The sequence below is a fragment of the Protomyces lactucae-debilis genome (genome assembly GCF_002105105.1).
Source record: "Protomyces lactucae-debilis strain 12-1054 chromosome Unknown BCR37scaffold_26, whole genome shotgun sequence".
Lineage (NCBI taxonomy): Eukaryota > Fungi > Ascomycota > Taphrinomycetes > Taphrinales > Protomycetaceae > Protomyces > Protomyces lactucae-debilis.
This window is the reverse complement of record NW_024468018.1, coordinates 102,824-119,599: the sequence shown is the minus strand read 5'-3', so window position 1 is coordinate 119,599 and position 16,776 is coordinate 102,824. Positions and strand designations below refer to the sequence as shown.

The 16,776-nt window shown below is 52.3% G+C and overlaps 13 protein-coding genes across 13 annotated transcripts; 7 read left to right on the top strand and 6 right to left on the bottom strand.

The window, feature by feature from the left end:
• The first annotated feature begins 38 nt into the window (after positions 1–38).
• Positions 39–1,207, top strand: BCR37DRAFT_175721 (fructose-bisphosphate aldolase, class II). Its single transcript, XM_040866283.1, has one exon. The coding sequence runs from the start codon at positions 114–116 to the stop codon at positions 1,197–1,199; it is 1,086 nt and encodes a 361-aa protein (XP_040722336.1). The 5' UTR covers positions 39–113; the 3' UTR covers positions 1,200–1,207.
• Positions 1,208–1,230: 23 nt separating this feature from the next.
• BCR37DRAFT_335191 (SNF2 family N-terminal domain-containing protein) lies at positions 1,231–2,817 on the bottom strand (the record flags this gene model as incomplete). Its single annotated transcript, XM_040867172.1, has 1 exon — positions 1,231–2,817. A coding segment is annotated over one exon (1,587 nt), but the record flags the coding sequence as incomplete, so codon positions are not given.
• BCR37DRAFT_384083 (uncharacterized protein) lies at positions 2,801–3,450 on the top strand. The gene has a single exon (XM_040870167.1). It carries the CDS (start codon positions 2,981–2,983, stop codon positions 3,254–3,256), a length of 276 nt encoding a protein of 91 aa, XP_040722334.1. The 5' UTR covers positions 2,801–2,980; the 3' UTR covers positions 3,257–3,450.
• A 230-nt stretch (positions 3,451–3,680) lies between these two features.
• BCR37DRAFT_384082 (3-phosphoglycerate kinase) lies at positions 3,681–4,993 on the bottom strand. Its single transcript, XM_040870166.1, has one exon. It carries the CDS (start codon positions 4,967–4,969, stop codon positions 3,719–3,721), a length of 1,251 nt encoding a protein of 416 aa, XP_040722333.1. The 5' UTR covers positions 4,970–4,993; the 3' UTR covers positions 3,681–3,718.
• Positions 4,994–5,151: 158 nt separating this feature from the next.
• On the bottom strand, positions 5,152–8,048 carry BCR37DRAFT_175718 (CBF/Mak21 family-domain-containing protein). The gene has a single exon (XM_040866282.1). The coding sequence runs from the start codon at positions 7,970–7,972 to the stop codon at positions 5,351–5,353; it is 2,622 nt and encodes an 873-aa protein (XP_040722332.1). The 5' UTR covers positions 7,973–8,048; the 3' UTR covers positions 5,152–5,350.
• Positions 8,049–8,144: 96 nt separating this feature from the next.
• BCR37DRAFT_352132 (armadillo-type protein) lies at positions 8,145–9,413 on the top strand (the record flags this gene model as incomplete). Its single annotated transcript, XM_040868107.1, has 1 exon — positions 8,145–9,413. One exon carries the CDS (start codon positions 8,145–8,147, stop codon positions 9,411–9,413), a length of 1,269 nt encoding a protein of 422 aa, XP_040722331.1.
• A 37-nt stretch (positions 9,414–9,450) lies between these two features.
• On the top strand, positions 9,451–10,244 carry BCR37DRAFT_352104 (fumarylacetoacetate hydrolase family protein; the record flags this gene model as incomplete). The annotated part of the gene is made up of 2 exons (XM_040868106.1): positions 9,451–9,548; positions 9,602–10,244. 2 exons carry the CDS (start codon positions 9,451–9,453, stop codon positions 10,242–10,244), a joined length of 741 nt encoding a protein of 246 aa, XP_040722330.1.
• Positions 10,245–10,510: 266 nt separating this feature from the next.
• Positions 10,511–11,044, top strand: BCR37DRAFT_331209 (thioesterase family protein; the record flags this gene model as incomplete). Its single annotated transcript, XM_040867016.1, has 1 exon — positions 10,511–11,044. A coding segment is annotated over one exon (534 nt), but the record flags the coding sequence as incomplete, so codon positions are not given.
• A 20-nt stretch (positions 11,045–11,064) lies between these two features.
• Positions 11,065–12,096, bottom strand: BCR37DRAFT_395555 (galactose mutarotase-like domain-containing protein; the record flags this gene model as incomplete). Its single annotated transcript, XM_040871641.1, has 1 exon — positions 11,065–12,096. The coding sequence occupies one exon, from the start codon at positions 12,094–12,096 to the stop codon at positions 11,065–11,067; it is 1,032 nt and encodes a 343-aa protein (XP_040722328.1).
• Positions 12,009–13,605, bottom strand: BCR37DRAFT_175714 (Alpha/beta hydrolase family-domain-containing protein). The gene has a single exon (XM_040866281.1). It carries the CDS (start codon positions 13,313–13,315, stop codon positions 12,134–12,136), a length of 1,182 nt encoding a protein of 393 aa, XP_040722327.1. The 5' UTR covers positions 13,316–13,605; the 3' UTR covers positions 12,009–12,133.
• Positions 13,455–14,523, top strand: BCR37DRAFT_384078 (Ribokinase-like protein). Its single transcript, XM_040870165.1, has one exon. The coding sequence runs from the start codon at positions 13,692–13,694 to the stop codon at positions 14,505–14,507; it is 816 nt and encodes a 271-aa protein (XP_040722326.1). The 5' UTR covers positions 13,455–13,691; the 3' UTR covers positions 14,508–14,523.
• A 55-nt stretch (positions 14,524–14,578) lies between these two features.
• On the top strand, positions 14,579–15,913 carry BCR37DRAFT_384077 (glycosyl transferase family 21-domain-containing protein). Its single transcript, XM_040870164.1, has one exon. It carries the CDS (start codon positions 14,596–14,598, stop codon positions 15,847–15,849), a length of 1,254 nt encoding a protein of 417 aa, XP_040722325.1. The 5' UTR covers positions 14,579–14,595; the 3' UTR covers positions 15,850–15,913.
• On the bottom strand, positions 15,544–16,579 carry BCR37DRAFT_384076 (vacuolar transporter chaperon). The gene is made up of 3 exons (XM_040870163.1): positions 16,337–16,579; positions 16,220–16,293; positions 15,544–16,166 (listed from the first exon to the last, which is right to left on the bottom strand). The coding sequence occupies exons 1-3, from the start codon at positions 16,364–16,366 to the stop codon at positions 15,902–15,904; spliced, it is 369 nt and encodes a 122-aa protein (XP_040722324.1). The 5' UTR covers positions 16,367–16,579; the 3' UTR covers positions 15,544–15,901.
• Between the last annotated feature and the right edge of the window lie 197 nt (positions 16,580–16,776).

Here is a 16,776-nt window from a genome sequence, read left to right as displayed (position 1 = left end):
CGGCTGAGCGTGCGACTGAAGCTCAACCCCAACCACGACTCGACTCGATCAACCAGACCACGGCACAAGCTCAGACACTTCCTAGTCTACAATCAAACCAACCTCGTACAGCCATGGGACTCATTGAACACCTCGGAGGCAAGACCGGCGTCATTGTCGGCGATGACGTCCTCAAGACATTCGAGTACGCTCGCGAGCACAAGTTTGCCATCCCCGCCATCAATGTCACTTCCTCCTCTACTGTCGTTGCTGCCCTCGAAGCTGCACGCGATGCAAAGTCTGCCATCATCCTGCAGGTCTCGCAGGGTGGTGCTGCCTACTTTGCCGGTAAGGGAGTCGACAACAAGGACCAAAAGGCATCCATTGCCGGTGCTGTGGCTGCTGCACACTACGTCCGTCAATTGGCACCTGCCTATGGCATCCCCGTCATTATGCACTCCGACCACTGTGCCAAGAAGCTGCTTCCATGGCTCGATGGCATGATCGATGCCGATGAAGCCTACTTCAAGCAGACTGGCGAGCCCCTCTTCTCCTCCCACATGATTGACTTGTCTGAGGAGTCCAAGGAGGACAACATTGCCGCTACCAAGAAGTACCTCGAGCGTGTGACACCCATGAAGCAGTGGCTCGAGATGGAGATCGGTATCACTGGTGGTGAAGAGGATGGTGTCAACAATGAAGATGTCGACAACAACGCCTTGTACACACAACCCGAGGACATTTGGGAGATTTACCAGGCACTCTCGTCTGTGTCCCCATACTTCTCCATTGCCGCTGGCTTTGGCAACGTTCACGGCGTCTACAAGCCCGGTAACGTCAAGCTCCGACCTGAACTGCTCGGCAAGCACAACGACTTTGTTGCTCAGCAACTCAAGCAGTCTGCCGGTAGCAAGCCCGTCTTCTTTGTCTTCCACGGTGGATCTGGCTCAGATGTGTCTGACTTTAGGACTGCCATTGACAATGCCGTTGTCAAGGTCAATGTGGACACTGACTGTCAATTTGCCTACACCATTGGTATTCGTGACTACATGCTCAAGAAGAAGGACTACCTCATGACGCAGGTCGGTAACCCAGACTCTCCCGACAAGCCAAACAAGTCACACTACGACCCTCGAAAGTGGGTGCGTGAAGGTGAGGTGACAATGAGCAAGCGCGTGACGGTGGCTCTTGAAGACTTCCGTGCCGCTGGTACGCTTTAATTGATTACGTATAGCTTTACTCTCGAGAGTGAAACAAGGCAAGCAACTCATCCATGCCCAGCCTTGACATCTTGCCACCTTCTCCCAGGGCACTCTTTGCCATTTCCCGTTTCTTATCCTGTAAGGCAATGATGCGATCCTCTACCGTATCTCGGACTGTGAGTTTAAAGACCTTGACTTCCTGTTGTTGTCCAATACGATGCACCCGATCAATTGCTTGTTCTTCAATGGCCGGATTCCACCATACATCCAGCATAAACACGAGATTTGCAACAGTCAGATTGAGACCGAGCGCGCCTGCTTTGAGGGAGCACAACAAGACACGACACGTTGGGTCTGCTTTGAGTGTAGCAAGCGATGCTTCACGCTTCTTGTTGGGCATACTGCCGTAGTACTTGACATAACCAATACCATTTGCTTCAAGAAATGGCGCACACAAGTCAAGCATGCTTGTCCACTGAGAAAACAAGATGGCCTTACCCTTATGCATGGCCAGCAGTTGCATGAGCTTCGCAAGTTTGCAGGAAAGGGAGAGATGGCCTTGTATGGCTGCTGCACAGGCATCGCAATGCTCACCTGAACAAGTTGCAAGACAAATGGCACATTGACGCGATGACATGCCGACCCCGGAGAAGAGATTCGCAAGGGCATCGACGGCATTGTCGGGTTCAGACTTGGCAGCAACGCGATACTCGGAAACATCCAATTCCTTGGTGACGAGCTGCGCATGGTTACATGCTTGTCGAAGGCGTTGTAGCAAAACGAGAACAGACATATAGCCAATCGCTTCCCCACTACTTTGCATACGCTTCAAGGCTGCCTCTGCACGATTCTCAAGACCATTATAAAAGTGTCGCTCAGCAGGGGAAAAGTCCACTTGAATGTGCTGCACGGTCCGTGGCGGCAGGGCAAAGCCATCCTTCAAGACCGCTTTCGTTCGACGAAGCATGATTTGTGACAGGACAACACCGAGTCGCTGCATGGCCAATTTGGTCTTGCCTCTCGCGACGGGCGCAGAGACCTTTTCCTTGAAGGTGGGATAGTCATTGAGGGGTGGTATCTGCAGAAATTTGAGCAATGAGAAGAGATCCTCTGCCGTATTTTGGATCGGTGTTCCCGTCAAGCACCATCGTTTGATGGCACGTAGCTTGTATGCAGCTTGCGACATTTTGGCTTGTCGATTCTTGATGGTATGCGCTTCATCCAGCACGATGCGATACCAAGTCACACCAAAGATGCCACGGTCATTGTCAATCTCGAGATCCGGGTTGGGCGTGGCGTGTTCACTCACCAAGAGCTGGTAGGTGGTGAGAACGACATTGTAATTAGCGAATTGCCGCGGCTCTTTGCGTGTTGGGCCATGATGAACATAGACTGACATGTTGGTCTTGCTGCGAATCTCGTTGGCCCATTGTTCCATGAGCGAGAGGGGTGCAACGACGAGCGTAGAAGGGATGCACGCTTCGTCTTGCTTGCGATTGGAGAGCAGCAGCGCCATTGTCTGTACCGTCTTGCCGAGACCCATATCATCGGCTAGCAGACCACCAGCAGCTTTGGCCTCTCTTTGCATCAAAAAGGTGAGGCCCTCGATTTGATGTGGCAAAAGGCGACAGACCAATCCCTTGACGGTGCCTTCCTCTTCTGTGGTCGTGGCTTTGGATGGACTCGCCACGACAGAGAAGCCCTGATCTAGGAATTCTTTGAGCTCTTGGGCTGTCTTTGCGGGATCACTTGACTCGCTGGACGCATTGTGCATTGGAAAGCGACTAGAGAGCTCAAACATGGGATTCCGCTCAACCTTTGGCTTGACGTCCTTGTCCTTTTTGAATACTGGTATCGCCTTTCGTCCACCTGCTTCTCTATCCGCCGGCGTCTCTCCAACACGCGGTACACGGATAGGCACGGCTGCTGGCTTCGAATCAGTCACCTTCTTTTTGAACGATGGCAAGGGCCCAGAGACACTGCGAGGACCAGGAAGGACATCGATGGGCGGGAAACTAGAGGGACTCGGGCCTGACGTAGGTTTCACCTTGTCTATTGTATTCACCGGCGCATGACCCGCGCGAAACGGTTTACGCTGAATAAAGATGCTTGGATTGGTGGATGATTTTGGTGGTTGAGAGATGCGTGTCAGCGGAGGAAGGCTGCCTGGTATATTGAGCGTTGATTTGAGCGGCGATGGCTTGCCAAACTGGATCTTGTCTGCATCCTGCTTGTCCATCGAGGCATTTGGTAGCGCGGTCAGTTCGTCGCGTCGGGTTGAAAGTGTAAAAGTGTTTTGTTTTTGTCGCAACTGCAACCAGCTCAAGTTACTGCTCTACCAGACTACTGACAATCTTCAAGCTTGGCCTGCTGTAGTATACTGGTCTGTGGCACTGGGCTATCTTCTCGCTGTACTCACACGCTCATGTCATCTATGACTTCTTCATTGTTAATGTGTATTTTAGCAAGACGCACTCGATGGATATTCAGGGCCGAAAGTGAGAGGAAGATAGACTAGACTGCTAGATAAAGTGTCTCTACTTCGACGACAAGGCATCCACGCCTGGCAAGACTTTGCCCTCGAGCAACTCGAGCGAGGCACCACCACCCGTCGACACATGCGAGAGCTCGTCCTCCCTGCCAAACTGTTTTGCAACGGTTGCTGTATCACCACCACCGATAATCACAGTGTTGCCCTTCTTTGCCGACTGGCAGCACTCCTCAAGCAATGCCTTTGTACCTTTGGCAAAGTTCTCAAACTCAAACACACCGGCTGGACCATTCCACAAGATGGTCTTGGCCTTTTGTACGGCAGCGGCAAACAACTCTGCAGACTTGTCGCCTGCGTCGAGACCCATGAGACCATCCTTGATGCCTTCACTGTCGGTCGCATACCCAACTTGGGCATCCTTGGCAAACTTGTCGGCCGTGACGAAATCCGTTGGCAAGACAATCTCGACATTGTTTTGCTTTGCCTTTGCCATGAGATCCTTGACTTGCTTTGCACCGTCCTCGTCATAGAGCGAGTTGCCAATCTTCATATCCTCGAGTACCTTTTTAAAGGTGAAGGCCATACCGCCGCAGATAATGAGGGAGTTGACTTTTGTCAAGAGGTTGTCAATGAGCTGGATCTTGTCGCTGACCTTGGCACCACCCAAGATGGCCAAGAAGGGACGCTGTGGGCTTTCGAGGGCTTTTGCAAAGAATTCGAGCTCCTTGGCCATAAGAAAGCCTGCTGCCTTTTGTGGCAAGTCGACACCAACCATGGAGGAGTGTGCACGGTGAGCAGTACCAAAGGCATCGTTGACGTACACATCACCGAGCTTGGTGAGAGACTTGCGGAAGGCATCAACATCTTCCTTGCTGGCTTTTTGCTTCTTGCCATCAGCATCCTTGGAGGAACCTTCTTCCTCGGCGTGATAACGCAGATTCTCCAGCAGAATCACTTGTCCACCGGAAGCCTTGGCACAGGCCTCTTCGACATCCTTGCCAACGCAGTCATCCAAAAAGGTAACATCCTTTTTGAGGAGAGAGCTCAACTCCTGCTGAACAGGCTTGAGGGAGTACTTCTCCACACGCTGTCCATTGGGACGTCCGAGATGAGACATGAGAATGACGGCAGCGGCTCCCTGGTCGAGGGCATGCTTGATGGTTGGCACGGCACCGACGACGCGCTGGTTGTTGGTGATGCGTGTTCCGTCGAGGGGCACATTGAAATCGACGCGGATGAGGACACGCTTGCCCTTGAGATCGAGATCAGTGATGCTAAGCTTGGAGGAGAGCGACATGTTTTCGGGGGAGTAGTTGTCAGTTGGTGGGCGGTTGAGGTTGAATTTGGACGACGACTCAAGAGCCACGCAACTCCCTGCTACCACCACATTCAGGCCATTTCTTACTGGCAAGATGTCCAAGGAAGCCCCAGTCACCGTGGATGACGAGTTTGAAGACTTCCCTCATGAAGGTATTGCTTTACTAGAAAAAAGAAACGCGCTAATCGCAGATTGGGACGATGCAGAGGCGAATCTCGGCGTAGACAAAGTATGGCAGGATACGTGGGACGATGATGATGTGCAGGATGACTTTTCCAAGCAGCTGAAGCAAGAGCTTGCCAAGCAGGATGGAACCACAGACACAGCCATGAAGCAATGAGCTATGACAAATGTATATGACTACAGGAGATGCGCATACTCTTCCGCACTTGCAAATGCCGGCAACTTGACCTTTTTCTTCTTCTTCTCCGACTTCTCATCGTCTGTCGCCTTGCGCTTCTTGTTGTCCTCTTCAGAGGCTTCGGAAGCTTCTTCGTCAGACGGTAGCAGGTCGTCCATGTCTTCCAGGAATGCACTGTCGCTTCCTTCTTCCTCTCCTTCATCGTCTTCTTCATCTGCTTCTTCATCTTCGTCCTCCTCGCTGAGATCAGACAGGCCCTCAAAGTCATCCAAATCCACGTCCGACTCATCCGGTGCTTCCACATCCGGCCGTGACTTGACAAGTGCACTCCACACCTCATCCTCTTCCTCCTCTGCATCCGCCGCATGCTTTGCTTTCGGTTGCCGGACCTTGTCATTAAAGTACTTGTGGAAGAAGACCTCATCCGCAGCCACCTTCTTCACCGATTGTCGCCAAAAGGCTTCCGTATTGACGGGCTCTTGCGTCTGTGCAGATCGTGCCTGGCTGGAAATCGTACGTAGTGTATCGGATGCCATGGGCTGCATGATACTACCACCTTTGGTCGTCGCCTTTGTCTTTGCATTGCGATACACGAACCTGTCCAAAAAGTGTGTGAGTGTATGCAGCGTCAAGTCTGGCTTGGATGGCATCGGGTCTTGCTGTACGAGACAGCGTGCAAAGAGACACACAGATGGATGGAAGTGTGTCAGGAATGGAAGGAGTTCCCACAGCTTACTGCCACCTGCTTGACAGAATCGAGGATCACGGCCACGGCCATCATACCCGGCTTCCTCTGTGCCTTCTGCATACAACTGCCGTAGACCAGGAACACTGCGTTCTAGCTCGCCGAGTAGGTAAAACAAGGCACAGATGAATGGTGGCTGATGCAGTACACACGACTGAACAAGTCTCTTGGCAAATGCTGCGCATTTCGCTGCATCAGCGCCTCGTAGTGCTTTAAACAGCAAATTGAGGTAGAGTGCCTGCTTGCTGGATGTCAATAATCGTGGATCACTAATGCTCTCATACAACGTTCTGTAGAAGCGATCCACATTCTGCTGCTTTGCCGTTGGCGTGGTGGAGACTTGCAGCAGCAATATCAATGCCTGGATGGAGGTATTGAAGTTGCTAGCATGCGTGATGCGGTAGAGGATATCGAGATTCTCCTCAAACACACTCTCTGGCAAATCGGCAAAGGGGAACGCTCGATTCACCCCAGTCAAGACGGCTGAAATCATTTTTTGGTTGAGTTCATCTTGTAGGACATCTGCCTGTTCAGCCTCCTTCTCCCGCTTCACCTGCTTGCGATTCTTCTTTGCCTCTTGCTCATCTGACTTTGCTGTTTCCTTGTGCTGGATGAGTTTTGCAAAGCATTGAAAGTAGAGCTGCACAAGTGAATTAGCAACAGCCGTTTCCTTTTGTGAAAGGATCGTTTGATTCATGGTGATGACGGTGTAGTATTGTGCCATGGGTGGCATGCCAGGTTTGAACAAGGCCTGCTCGAGTGCAGCAACAATAATGCCCTTCATGGCAGGATGCGCTTGTTGAAGCTGTAGCAGAAAGTGAGAGCACTTGGAGGCAATCTTCTTATCGCGATCGCCGAGCTTGTTGACAAGCAATCGTAGCAAGTTTGCCTCTTGCTCTGGTTTATCCTTGAGTAACTCGTAAAAGTAGCGAACCATGTGATTGCGTGGGAATGGCAAAGAGTCAAGACTGAGTTGCTCCATGAGGCCAAGGAGTTCAAAGTAGAAGCGTTTGAGATAGTCTTCAAAGGCAAATAGAACGAGGTGCGCATCTGTGATTTCGGGGCTCGTGACGGGCATGTCTTTGAAGAATCGTAGCTTGCGGTCTGGAAGGACACTGCCTTGCAACAAATCCTTGACGGCCGCAATACTCGAGACTGCTTCATTCCTTGACTTCTTTTTGCACATGGCAAGCAGTGTATCCATGCTTTTGACTGCATGAAGCGGTGACTCCTGAATCACAAGGGTAATGGCAGAGATACGATCCGTCAATGTACCACTGCGCATGATGGTCGACAAGAATTGACGATCTGAAGACTTGACGTGGTCTGAGGTGGCATACCGTTCTGCTTCCTGTGTGAGCAATTGCTGTGCCTTGGCCAATTGGCGCGATATTTGAAAGTCGGCAGGCGTCTCTGCTGGTGGAGTAAGTGGAGCAAGGGGTATCGCGTGCCAAAGGGCTGTAGGCTCAATGAGCAGGCCGTCTGTTCGTGGTGCTTCTTGCACAATGACTTCTGCCTTGCGCTTTTCTTTGACCTTGACTGGCGCAGCCTCTTCTTCCTCGTCATTATCGTCTGAAGCAGCATCATCGTCGACAGTGACTTGATCCACATTGCCATTCAATCCAAGCTCTTTGGCCAGTTTCGCCAAATCTCTTTGCAGATGCAGATCCTCGGGCTTCTTGGCCTTCTTCTCTGCCCTCTCTACAGGTGCAGCTTCGTCTGCATCACTGTCGAGACCCGCAACCAGCGCCAGATCGGCCTCATCGCCGCCCAAATCTCGAATATCCCGCAGGAGCTGTTCCTGCTTGTCTGCCCTTGATTTTTCCTGCTTGAATGATTTGTTCCGCCGCCGCTCTTGCTTCTTGTAGTCTGACATGGTCTCTGTACCTGGGCCTCTCTCCCCCTCGTCTCCAGCTGGTCTCTTGTATGCGGTGTCGCTCTTTCTCGTTTGATTTTAAATTTTGGATTTCACACGGCGACTGCACTGTCATCACTGCTGCTACGAGTAACTAACTGGTGACTATTAGCTATTACTGAGATAAGAGGACATGGCAAGCATCCTCTCACCCTTCCTCGCATCTCTCGCCGATAATATCCGCGCGCGCCCCATTCCCTGGCAGGGATACCAGCGCGCAGGCCTCATCACAGATGAACAGGTCGAGCGCATCAAGGCCATTGACAAGCAGCCTCTTGCCAAAAAGCGTGAACTGCTCGAGAAGGAATCTCGAGAGTATGCACAGCTGCTCATGAAGCTCGTGCGGGAAATGAAGCGCGTGGATATCTTGCAGTATACGCTCGTGCTGTTGTCAGACCTTGCACAGTCATCAGAGGTGCTGAGTGAAGCGCTTGCACAAGAAGATACAGCGGCGCTTGTTGCGCTACTAGATCATGAGGATGAGCAGATCCCGTTGCTTGCTGCACAGGCACTCAATTGCATCCCTACGCCCTTGTCTACGGATGCACAAGCGCCCTTCTTTGCGTGGTTCAAGCAGCAAGCCGCCAAGCGTGATCACCCAGACTTGCAATCAGTCGGTGTGCAGGGACTAGCCAATGTTTTGCGGACAAGTAATGTACGTGCTGCCTTTTACAAGGACAAGGAGAATGCGCAGCAGCTTGTTGCATTGCTCACAAGCAATGGCGGTATTCAACTCACCTACAATGTTCTGCTCGTCTTTTGGCTGCTTTCGTTTGACAAGGAGATTGCTAGCAAGCTGCACGCCGACCTCGAGCTCATCCCGAAATTGGTGCATGTCCTGCGACACAGTATCAAGGAAAAGATATCAAGACTGGCTGTTGGCATTCTTCGCAACATGGCCGCCAATAAAGCGGATCGCCATACCATGATTGCACTCGATCTATTGCCCCTCCTCAAAACACTACACAGTCGCGGGAGCGCTGATCCCGAAATTCAAGCAGACCTCGATGCATTGCTCACATACCTCCAAGACTCACAGGCTGAAATGACATCGCTTGATGCGTACAAGGCAGAACTCGCATCAGGCCAACTCGCCTGGTCGCCCGTTCACCGCAGCGAGACCTTTTGGCGCGATCATGCACGCTTGTTGTTGCAGCATGAAGGAGATTTACTCAAGCAACTTGCACGGATTCTATCTACAGCAACGGACACCGTCTCGCAAGCCGTGGCAGCACACGATGTCGGGTGTTTTGTCAAGGCGAACCCGGAATCTCGCAAGTTGGTGGAACGGCTGGGTGCCAAGACGAAAGTGATGGAGCTGATGGCGAGCAAGGATCCCGAGGTGCGGTTTGAGGCGCTCGGGACTGTGCAGATTCTGCTCTCAAAGGCCTGGGAGAAGTGAGTCTTGTCTCCTAGTTGATGTATAGACCCAAGACGACATGTTGACCAGATCTCTGCTGTGCACTCGAGGCTTCTCGAGCTTCAGCAACTTCAGCAAAGAGACTCGCAAGGTCATCTGTATCGGCCGCAACTACGTGTACGCATAGCAGCTGCTCTGATCCATGTAGAGAAAGCAAGAGCTGACGGCAGAGACCACATCAAAGAGCTTGGCAACACGCAAGGGAAAGAGCCCTTCTTCTTCCTGAAGCCGCCGTCCTCGATCCTCGCACCAGATGAAGGTCCTGTCCAGCTGCCACGCGGTATCCACTCGCACTACGAAGTGGAGCTAGGCCTGGTGATGGGCCGCACGGTACGCGACCTGGACAAGGAGGACCTGGCGGGTGCTCAAGCGAGCATCGCGGGATACTTCTGCGCTATAGACATGACGGGTCGGAACATGCAGGAAGCGTGTAAGCGCAAGGGACTGCCGTGGACGACACCGAAGGGCTTCGATACGTACCTGCCTGTCTCGCGCTTCATTGATGCAGCGCAAATTACAGATCCTGCACGCGTCTTGCTGGAGCTCAAGGTCAATGGCGAGGTGAAGCAGCGGGATTCAACAGAGCTCATGATTTACAATATCCCCAAGATCCTCGCGCACATCTCGAGCATCATGACACTGGAGAAGGGGGATATCGTGCTCACGGGGACACCGAAGGGCGTTGGGAAAGTGGTTGCTGGGGATGTCATGGCGTGTCGGATGGTGGATGAGGTCACAGGCAGAGACATTGCCGGCGCAGAGATCCAGGTGGAGTGTATGGACCGTGATGGAGGATACATCTTCATGGAGTAGCACATCTACGCTTCGTACCACCACTACGACATAGCATGAGAGTCCTCGGATTGGCTGCCAGGCATGGGCAACAGCTCACACGCCGTCGACTGCTCTCATCGGACGCATCGATACCACAACTGAAGAGACGAGGACTGGCGAGTGTCGCAGCGACATGGGTCGGGGTGGTGGGTGCTTCGTCCTATGCCGGCTACACGCTCGCCAAGGCCATTGAACCAGCTCATACCCTTCGCATCAGTGACTTGCCAGCAGCTGCACAGCAAGCACACATCGAGCAAGTCGAGCAGCAGATTGCACGGCATCCCGTCATCCAGCAGCTTCGACAACGCACCGACCTCATCGAGTCTCGACCGCATCTCAAGATTCACGAAGCGGATAGACCGCATAACTTGACGGCAGGGACACTGGCTGGACCTGGGAGAATTACCATTGCACCGCACGTCTTTGGGGACAGGCAAGGGACGGAACTCTATGTTGTGGCACACCTTGGTGCAGACTTGTGTGGGCACGATGGCATCGTCCATGGCGGTCTGCTTGCCACTTTGTTGGATGAGGGACTGGCACGTTGCTGCTTCCCTGCACTGCCAAACAAGATTGGTGTGACGGCCAACTTGAATGTCGACTATCGCAAACCCACCAAGGCCAATCAACTCGTCATGCTCAAGGCAAAGACACTCAAGGTAGAGGGACGCAAAGCATGGGTCGAGGGTAAAATTGTCTCAATGGATGCAGATAAGGAAGGAGATACGCTGGTGCAAGCCAAAGCACTCTTCGTTGAACCGAAATACGCAGCTCTTATGAAACGCGTTGTTCGAACAGATCACTTGGAGTAGGAAACGGCATACCGTGTCAAGCTGCCCCAGGTCTGGCCGCGCTGGACTCGCGTTTGTGATGCCCACGCTGGGAAGCGTGCTGCATCGACGTACCGAGCAGCTTCCAGGCATACACCAGAGCGATTGCCAAAGGTGCGAGGCTCACCTGCCAATTGGACATTTGTGCCGTCTCCCGTGTAGAATTGGAAGGACGGCTCGGTGGTCGACGCAGTCAGCGTGACTCCAGTCTTGTCACTCGAGAGCGTTGCAAACAGAGCAAGCTCGCCTCTGCGTGTATCTGGCAGACTGTTGTTGGAGTCGAGCACAAAGCAATGATCACTCGACCCACCTATGCCTGACTCTGCGCCTAGCGTCACAGCCTTGTCTTGCGCATCTGCAAATAGTGGATGCGATTGGATTTCACCTGTCGGAATCAGCTCGTCGTCCACCGCCATGTACTTGTCCGTAGCCAGCTTGACCTGCATTCCATCAATAGACGGATTGCCTGTAACATTAAAGTAGGAATGGTTTGTCAAGTTGATGAGCGTCTCATCTGCATCCCCAACGAGCACGGCGCTGTACTCGACGTCAAGCGCGATACTGTTCTCGCCAGTCTCGTGAAGTGTATATTTTGCCGTGACTTGGACTGTCCCTGGGAAGCTCGTCTCTTTGTGTGTATCCAGCAGCGTATAGGTCACCACTTGAGCATCGCCGTCCGTAGACACAGCAGCATCAAACAGCTTGAGGTGGTACGACTCTGCGCCGCCGTGCAAGACATTACCGCGTTCATTCGCAGGGATCTTGTACTCTTTGCCATTCAAGGCTAGCAGACCGCCCTGGATACGATTAGCTACGCGGCCGACCGTTGTGCCAAAGTATGGGTTGGACGCATCTCTATAGTGCTCGGGGTTCTTGAAGCCACAAACGACATTGACCTGTGGAGCATGTACAGTATAGCTAACGAGCGTTGCTCCAAGATTACTCAGCTCTACCGTGGCAAGTCCACGCGGCTTCGACTGGATAGTCGTGTACTCTGCCATTGAGCTCGTGTGGTTATGGTACAATCTACATAAACACCTATAGCTTGGCCTTCTTGGCCCTCTTAGCACTCACAGGTACACCGCCAAATATGTCTGCCATCTTTTGCTTGTATTCCTCAGTCAGTTTGAGCGACTCGCGTTTGATGTTGTTGTCCTGCCTCACAAAGGCCGCCCATACCTTTGCCTGAGTATTGAGGAACCCAGAACACGACAAGGCGCAGTTCAGCGGCTGTTCCATGGGGATCAAGTGGCCGGCTCTTGGCATAATATGTTCAATGGAGTGCTTGCACCTCGATGTCTGACCCAGTCTGACTTCGGCAGTCATATCAGGCGAGCGTTCACCATAGATGAACTTGACTGGACACCTGATTTGTGCGAGATTCCTGAATGTGAATGTGGCACAATCCACATCGGCGTCCGTCATATCCAGGTGGTTGCCAGACATCTCGGAGGGTCGTTTTGGGAACCAATGCAAGAAAGTGTAAACTTCCTGTGAGACAAGCGTCGAGAGGCGCACAGGTCCTTCTTCCGCTGCATTATCAGAGACGGCAGATGGCGGTGATACGGGAACCACGCCATACTGCATCCACATCTCAAAGACTTTTGGTTCCCAGCTTTGATAGAAAGGTGACTTGAGAAAGCCTTGACGCGCAGCTTGTCGTGAGGGAAAGTCTTGACGACGACGCGCAGACATGTTGGCAATATTGTTTGGCTTGCCCACCCAGCTACTCTTGTTGGAACCCGCATCAAACAAGATTGGATCCATCAGGACAATCCCTTCGAATAACCGGGGATGGATGACGGCGAGGTATGCAATTTGACAGCCTCCCATAGAGTGACCGATTCCAATCAGCGGGCCGTCGACTTTGAGCGCACGAATCATCTCAAACAGATCGAATGCACCATCATACCAGGTCACGACATCGCCGAGTTTGTCAATGTTGAGGTTGCCAGACATGTTTTGGTGGGCAGCATCCAGGATGTAGACTTGCTTGACTTGCTTGTTTTCCTTGAAGAGGTCTTCAATAAAGGGCTCATAGAGTTCCTTGGGGAAGCCATTGGCGTGTGCCATGATGATGTTGAAGGTGCCTGATGCCGGGAGAATGGCAGAGCGCGAGTAAATATTGCCGCAGCACTGCAGTCTGTCATTTGCCTTGTTGGTGGAGCGTGGATGGCTTCTTGGATGAGAAGCATTGATTGTGAAGATTTCCTTGTGCATCCTGCGAGTTTGCCAGCTACAAGCCTAAGTACTTAGCAGCAAGTATATGTGGTCAGTGGTCTGCTTCTTCAAGTCGTCATGCGGGGCCTCGGTCGGAATTTGCCGAGATTAGATAACAAAAAGTGCAGCAGTCCAGCAGCTGTACCAAGTACAACGCTACTAGAACGCAATGGACAGCCTCTTCTGTTCGTTCGGCATGTTCATTGTCGATCGCATCGTCGAGGAAGACGGCCGTGTTATGGATGACATTCTTGGCGGCGCAGGACTCTACGCAGTGAGCCAACGCTCTACCACGACACGCTGACCTCAGGCTGTCGGCGCACGCGTCTTTGAAGAACCAGGCAGGATTGGTTTCATTGCAGACTATGGCAGTGATATGACACAGGCCATGAAGGAGACCATCCAATCCTTTCAATTTGACTTGCGTGCGCGCGTTAGCTCAGCACGGCTATGCACGCGTGGTCTCAATACATACAGGCAGGGCGTACGAGCATTTGAGTACATGACACCCAAGATTCGCATCATGGTGGATGATCTGGATGATCGGTTAGCAGCCAGTCGCAGCTTCCACCTCATTTGCTCACCAAAACGCTGTGTCGAGCTCGTGGATTCCCTCATCAAACGACGAGAAGCACTGGGTATACACATTGAGCCATGGACTATCTGGGAGCCTGTACCAGATGCTTGCTTCTATACACCATCGCAGCGTGCAGACTTTGACACTGCGATGGACCGCGTGAGTCTCGTGAGTCCTAATGCGCATGAGTTGTGCGGCATACTGGGCGTTGGCCAACCACCTGCTGATGTGCAAGAGCTTCAGCACCTGACACAGCTGACAAGAACGCTCAGCAAGTCTTGCATCAGGCTTGTGGTGCGTGCAGCACATCTAGGAACACTGCACTGTTCACAAGATGGCGAGGTTCACCACACGCATGCATACTTCGCACCTCAGGACGCACCTAAAATTGTGGATACAACAGGGGCTGGCAATATGTTTTGTGGCGCGTTGGCTGTTGCCCTTGCGTTGGATTGCACGCTGGATGAAGCTGTCGTCAGGGGCAACGTCGCTGCCGCTCTGGCCATTGAGCAAACAGGCTTACCTGTGGTGGCAGAGTCAGAAGGTGTGAGTCTATGGAATGGACGTGACGTCCAAACCGCTCTGACAGAGTACAGAGAGCGTATAGCAGCGTAGATAAGCCCAACTATCTCATGTTTCTCCTGATGCACAAAATTTCAAATTCATCTTCAAAAATATCTCCTCAACCCACGACTGCAGCTGCATGGGCTTGGTCGGCCGCTTCCTGAGCCAGCTAGCGTGCTTGCTCTATCTTGTTCTCTGTACTATCGCTCTCTATGGCTATTACTGCACATACTACCGCTACAATCTCAAAGGACGACAGGACTCAGCGGCAACAGAGCTGTTGGATGATGAAGATGCAGACTCTCCCTGTGTCAGCATTCTACGGCCTATGCGGGGTCTTGAGCCACTTCTGGAAGAATGCTTAGCCTCTGTATTCAATCAAAGCTATCCCCTGGATAAGTATGAAGTCATCTTGTCTGCAGCAGAGGAAGAAGATCCAGCTGTGTTGATTGCACGTCGTGTCATGGCAGCTCATCCACATATCCAAAGCACGTTGATCCTTGGCGACTGCCCGGACGTCGGACCTAATCCCAAGATTGCAAACCTCGTTCAGTCTTGGGCAAGGGCAAAATATGAGATTCGGTGGATCTTGGATAGTAATGTGCTTGTACACCCTGGCACTTTGGCTGCTGCTGCACGACACTTCACAATACGCGATAGACCTGTTGTCAATCTCGTTCATCACTTACCTGTGGCTATTGCGCTGCAAGGTGCTGGACTGGGGGCAAAACTCGATGCACTGTACCTCTCAACGCTGCATGCAAAAATGTATGCTTGCATCAACGATATCAGTGTGGCGCCTTGCGTCATGGGTAAGTCCAATCTTATTCGTGCATCTGCACTAGAAGACGGGCAAAACAGTGGTATTGCACGGTTCGCCAAGTATATCGCAGAAGACCATTTGATGGCAACGCACGTCTGGCGCGGTCGGCATACACACGTTCTAGACCGCGATTATTGCGTATTGCAACCCCTGCAAGATATATCATTCTTTGGATTTCTTGCTCGGCGTGCACGTTGGATACGTGTGCGCAAGTACATGGTCACTGCCTCAACATTGATTGAACCTTTCACTGAATGCTTTGTGCTCGGCTTGATGGGCGCCTATGCGATGCATGCCGTGCTAGAAACCAGCGTGCAGACGTGGCTAGCACTGCATATCCTTGCTTGGTTCTTACTGGACTATGGACAAGCACAGGCACTCGCACAACACGGCGATGCCATCCCACAGCAAGCACGCAAGGCGATACCTTTGTGGGAATTCACATATGTCTGGTTTCTGCGGGAGTGTACGGCATTACCTGCATGGATTTGGGCCATGAGTAATGACAAGATTAGCTGGCGTGGTACACACTTTGTGATACGACGTGACATGACGGCTGTACGAGCATAGGGGGGTACATGAGCTTTGATTATGATGCACTGAACTGTAGTAAAGAAGAGCCCTACTTGAAGACGCGTAGAGCAAAGTTGACGACCACGGCCGCTAGTAGAAAGATGCACAGCATCGTCGGGCCAAAGCGGTCATCATAAGGGCCTGATCCACGTTTGCGAATAGCGTTTGCGCGCCAGTGATAGGTGACGAGTGCGTAAATCATGGTGGCCATAGCGACGAATGTGAAGAGGCCAGCAGAGATACGTCCGACCTTATCGCCAAAGTTGAGGAGGCCGACTGCGAGGCCGCCGAGAATGACGGTGAAGTTGAGCCATCTGTAAGGAGGTTAGCGATTGTTACGAGTGTGCGCTGTAGTAGAACGACATACGATAGGAAGGTGCGCTCGTTTGCAAAGAAGACTTTTGGTTCTACTCGAACAGGGAGGGCGATGCGCTTGCCGGGCTAGGTATGTTAGATGCGGTCGCATGGCGGTAAAAGGGCATACGGCGGACTGAAGCAGCGGCTGCGATGACATGACGTGGGGGAAGTGTCGCCTGCGATGAGCTGCCTGAGTCTGAACTGAGCCTGGTCCTAGTCTATCAAGCCTGAACAAGGATCAAGGTTTCTGGCTGTTGGTCCTGGTCCAGTCTGGTCGTTGCTGTCTTCCGCCAATCACAAGCGAAAGCCGCCCGCATGTGCTGCACTGGGGGCGAAATGGTGAGTTGGGTGGAAGACGGGTCTGGTGAGGACACTGGAGTGGTAGATGGCAGGAGAGTAGCAAGGGAGTCGCAGGGGAGCGATATCTAGTGCAGGGATACCAACTCAAGCGAAAATAGTAGGGAGAATATGGAATTATAGCGATTAAACAGATTATTCGAGCATCAATTCTCTGCTCAGGCTTAGTAGATTATATGCTTGGCTATTAGAGGCTACTCTCATGACCAG

Bases quoted from the DNA above. Each gene is read 5' to 3' on its own strand.
- BCR37DRAFT_175721 (XM_040866283.1), top strand. From the start codon at position 114: ATGGGACTCATTGAACACCTCGGAGGCAAGACCGGCGTCATTGTCGGC.
- BCR37DRAFT_384083 (XM_040870167.1), top strand. From the start codon at position 2,981: ATGGGATTCCGCTCAACCTTTGGCTTGACGTCCTTGTCCTTTTTGAAT.
- BCR37DRAFT_384082 (XM_040870166.1), bottom strand. From the start codon at position 4,969: ATGTCGCTCTCCTCCAAGCTTAGCATCACTGATCTCGATCTCAAGGGC.
- BCR37DRAFT_175718 (XM_040866282.1), bottom strand. From the start codon at position 7,972: ATGTCAGACTACAAGAAGCAAGAGCGGCGGCGGAACAAATCATTCAAG.
- BCR37DRAFT_175714 (XM_040866281.1), bottom strand. From the start codon at position 13,315: ATGCACAAGGAAATCTTCACAATCAATGCTTCTCATCCAAGAAGCCAT.
- BCR37DRAFT_384078 (XM_040870165.1), top strand. From the start codon at position 13,692: ATGACACAGGCCATGAAGGAGACCATCCAATCCTTTCAATTTGACTTG.
- BCR37DRAFT_384077 (XM_040870164.1), top strand. From the start codon at position 14,596: ATGGGCTTGGTCGGCCGCTTCCTGAGCCAGCTAGCGTGCTTGCTCTAT.
- BCR37DRAFT_384076 (XM_040870163.1), bottom strand. From the start codon at position 16,366: ATGTCATCGCAGCCGCTGCTTCAGTCCGCC. The intron at 16,294-16,336 runs GTATGCCCTTTT...TAACATACCTAG, and splicing joins AGCCGCTGCTTCAGTCCGCC to CCCGGCAAGCGCATCGCCCT. The intron at 16,167-16,219 runs GTATGTCGTTCT...ACCTCCTTACAG, and splicing joins AACGAGCGCACCTTCCTATC to ATGGCTCAACTTCACCGTCA.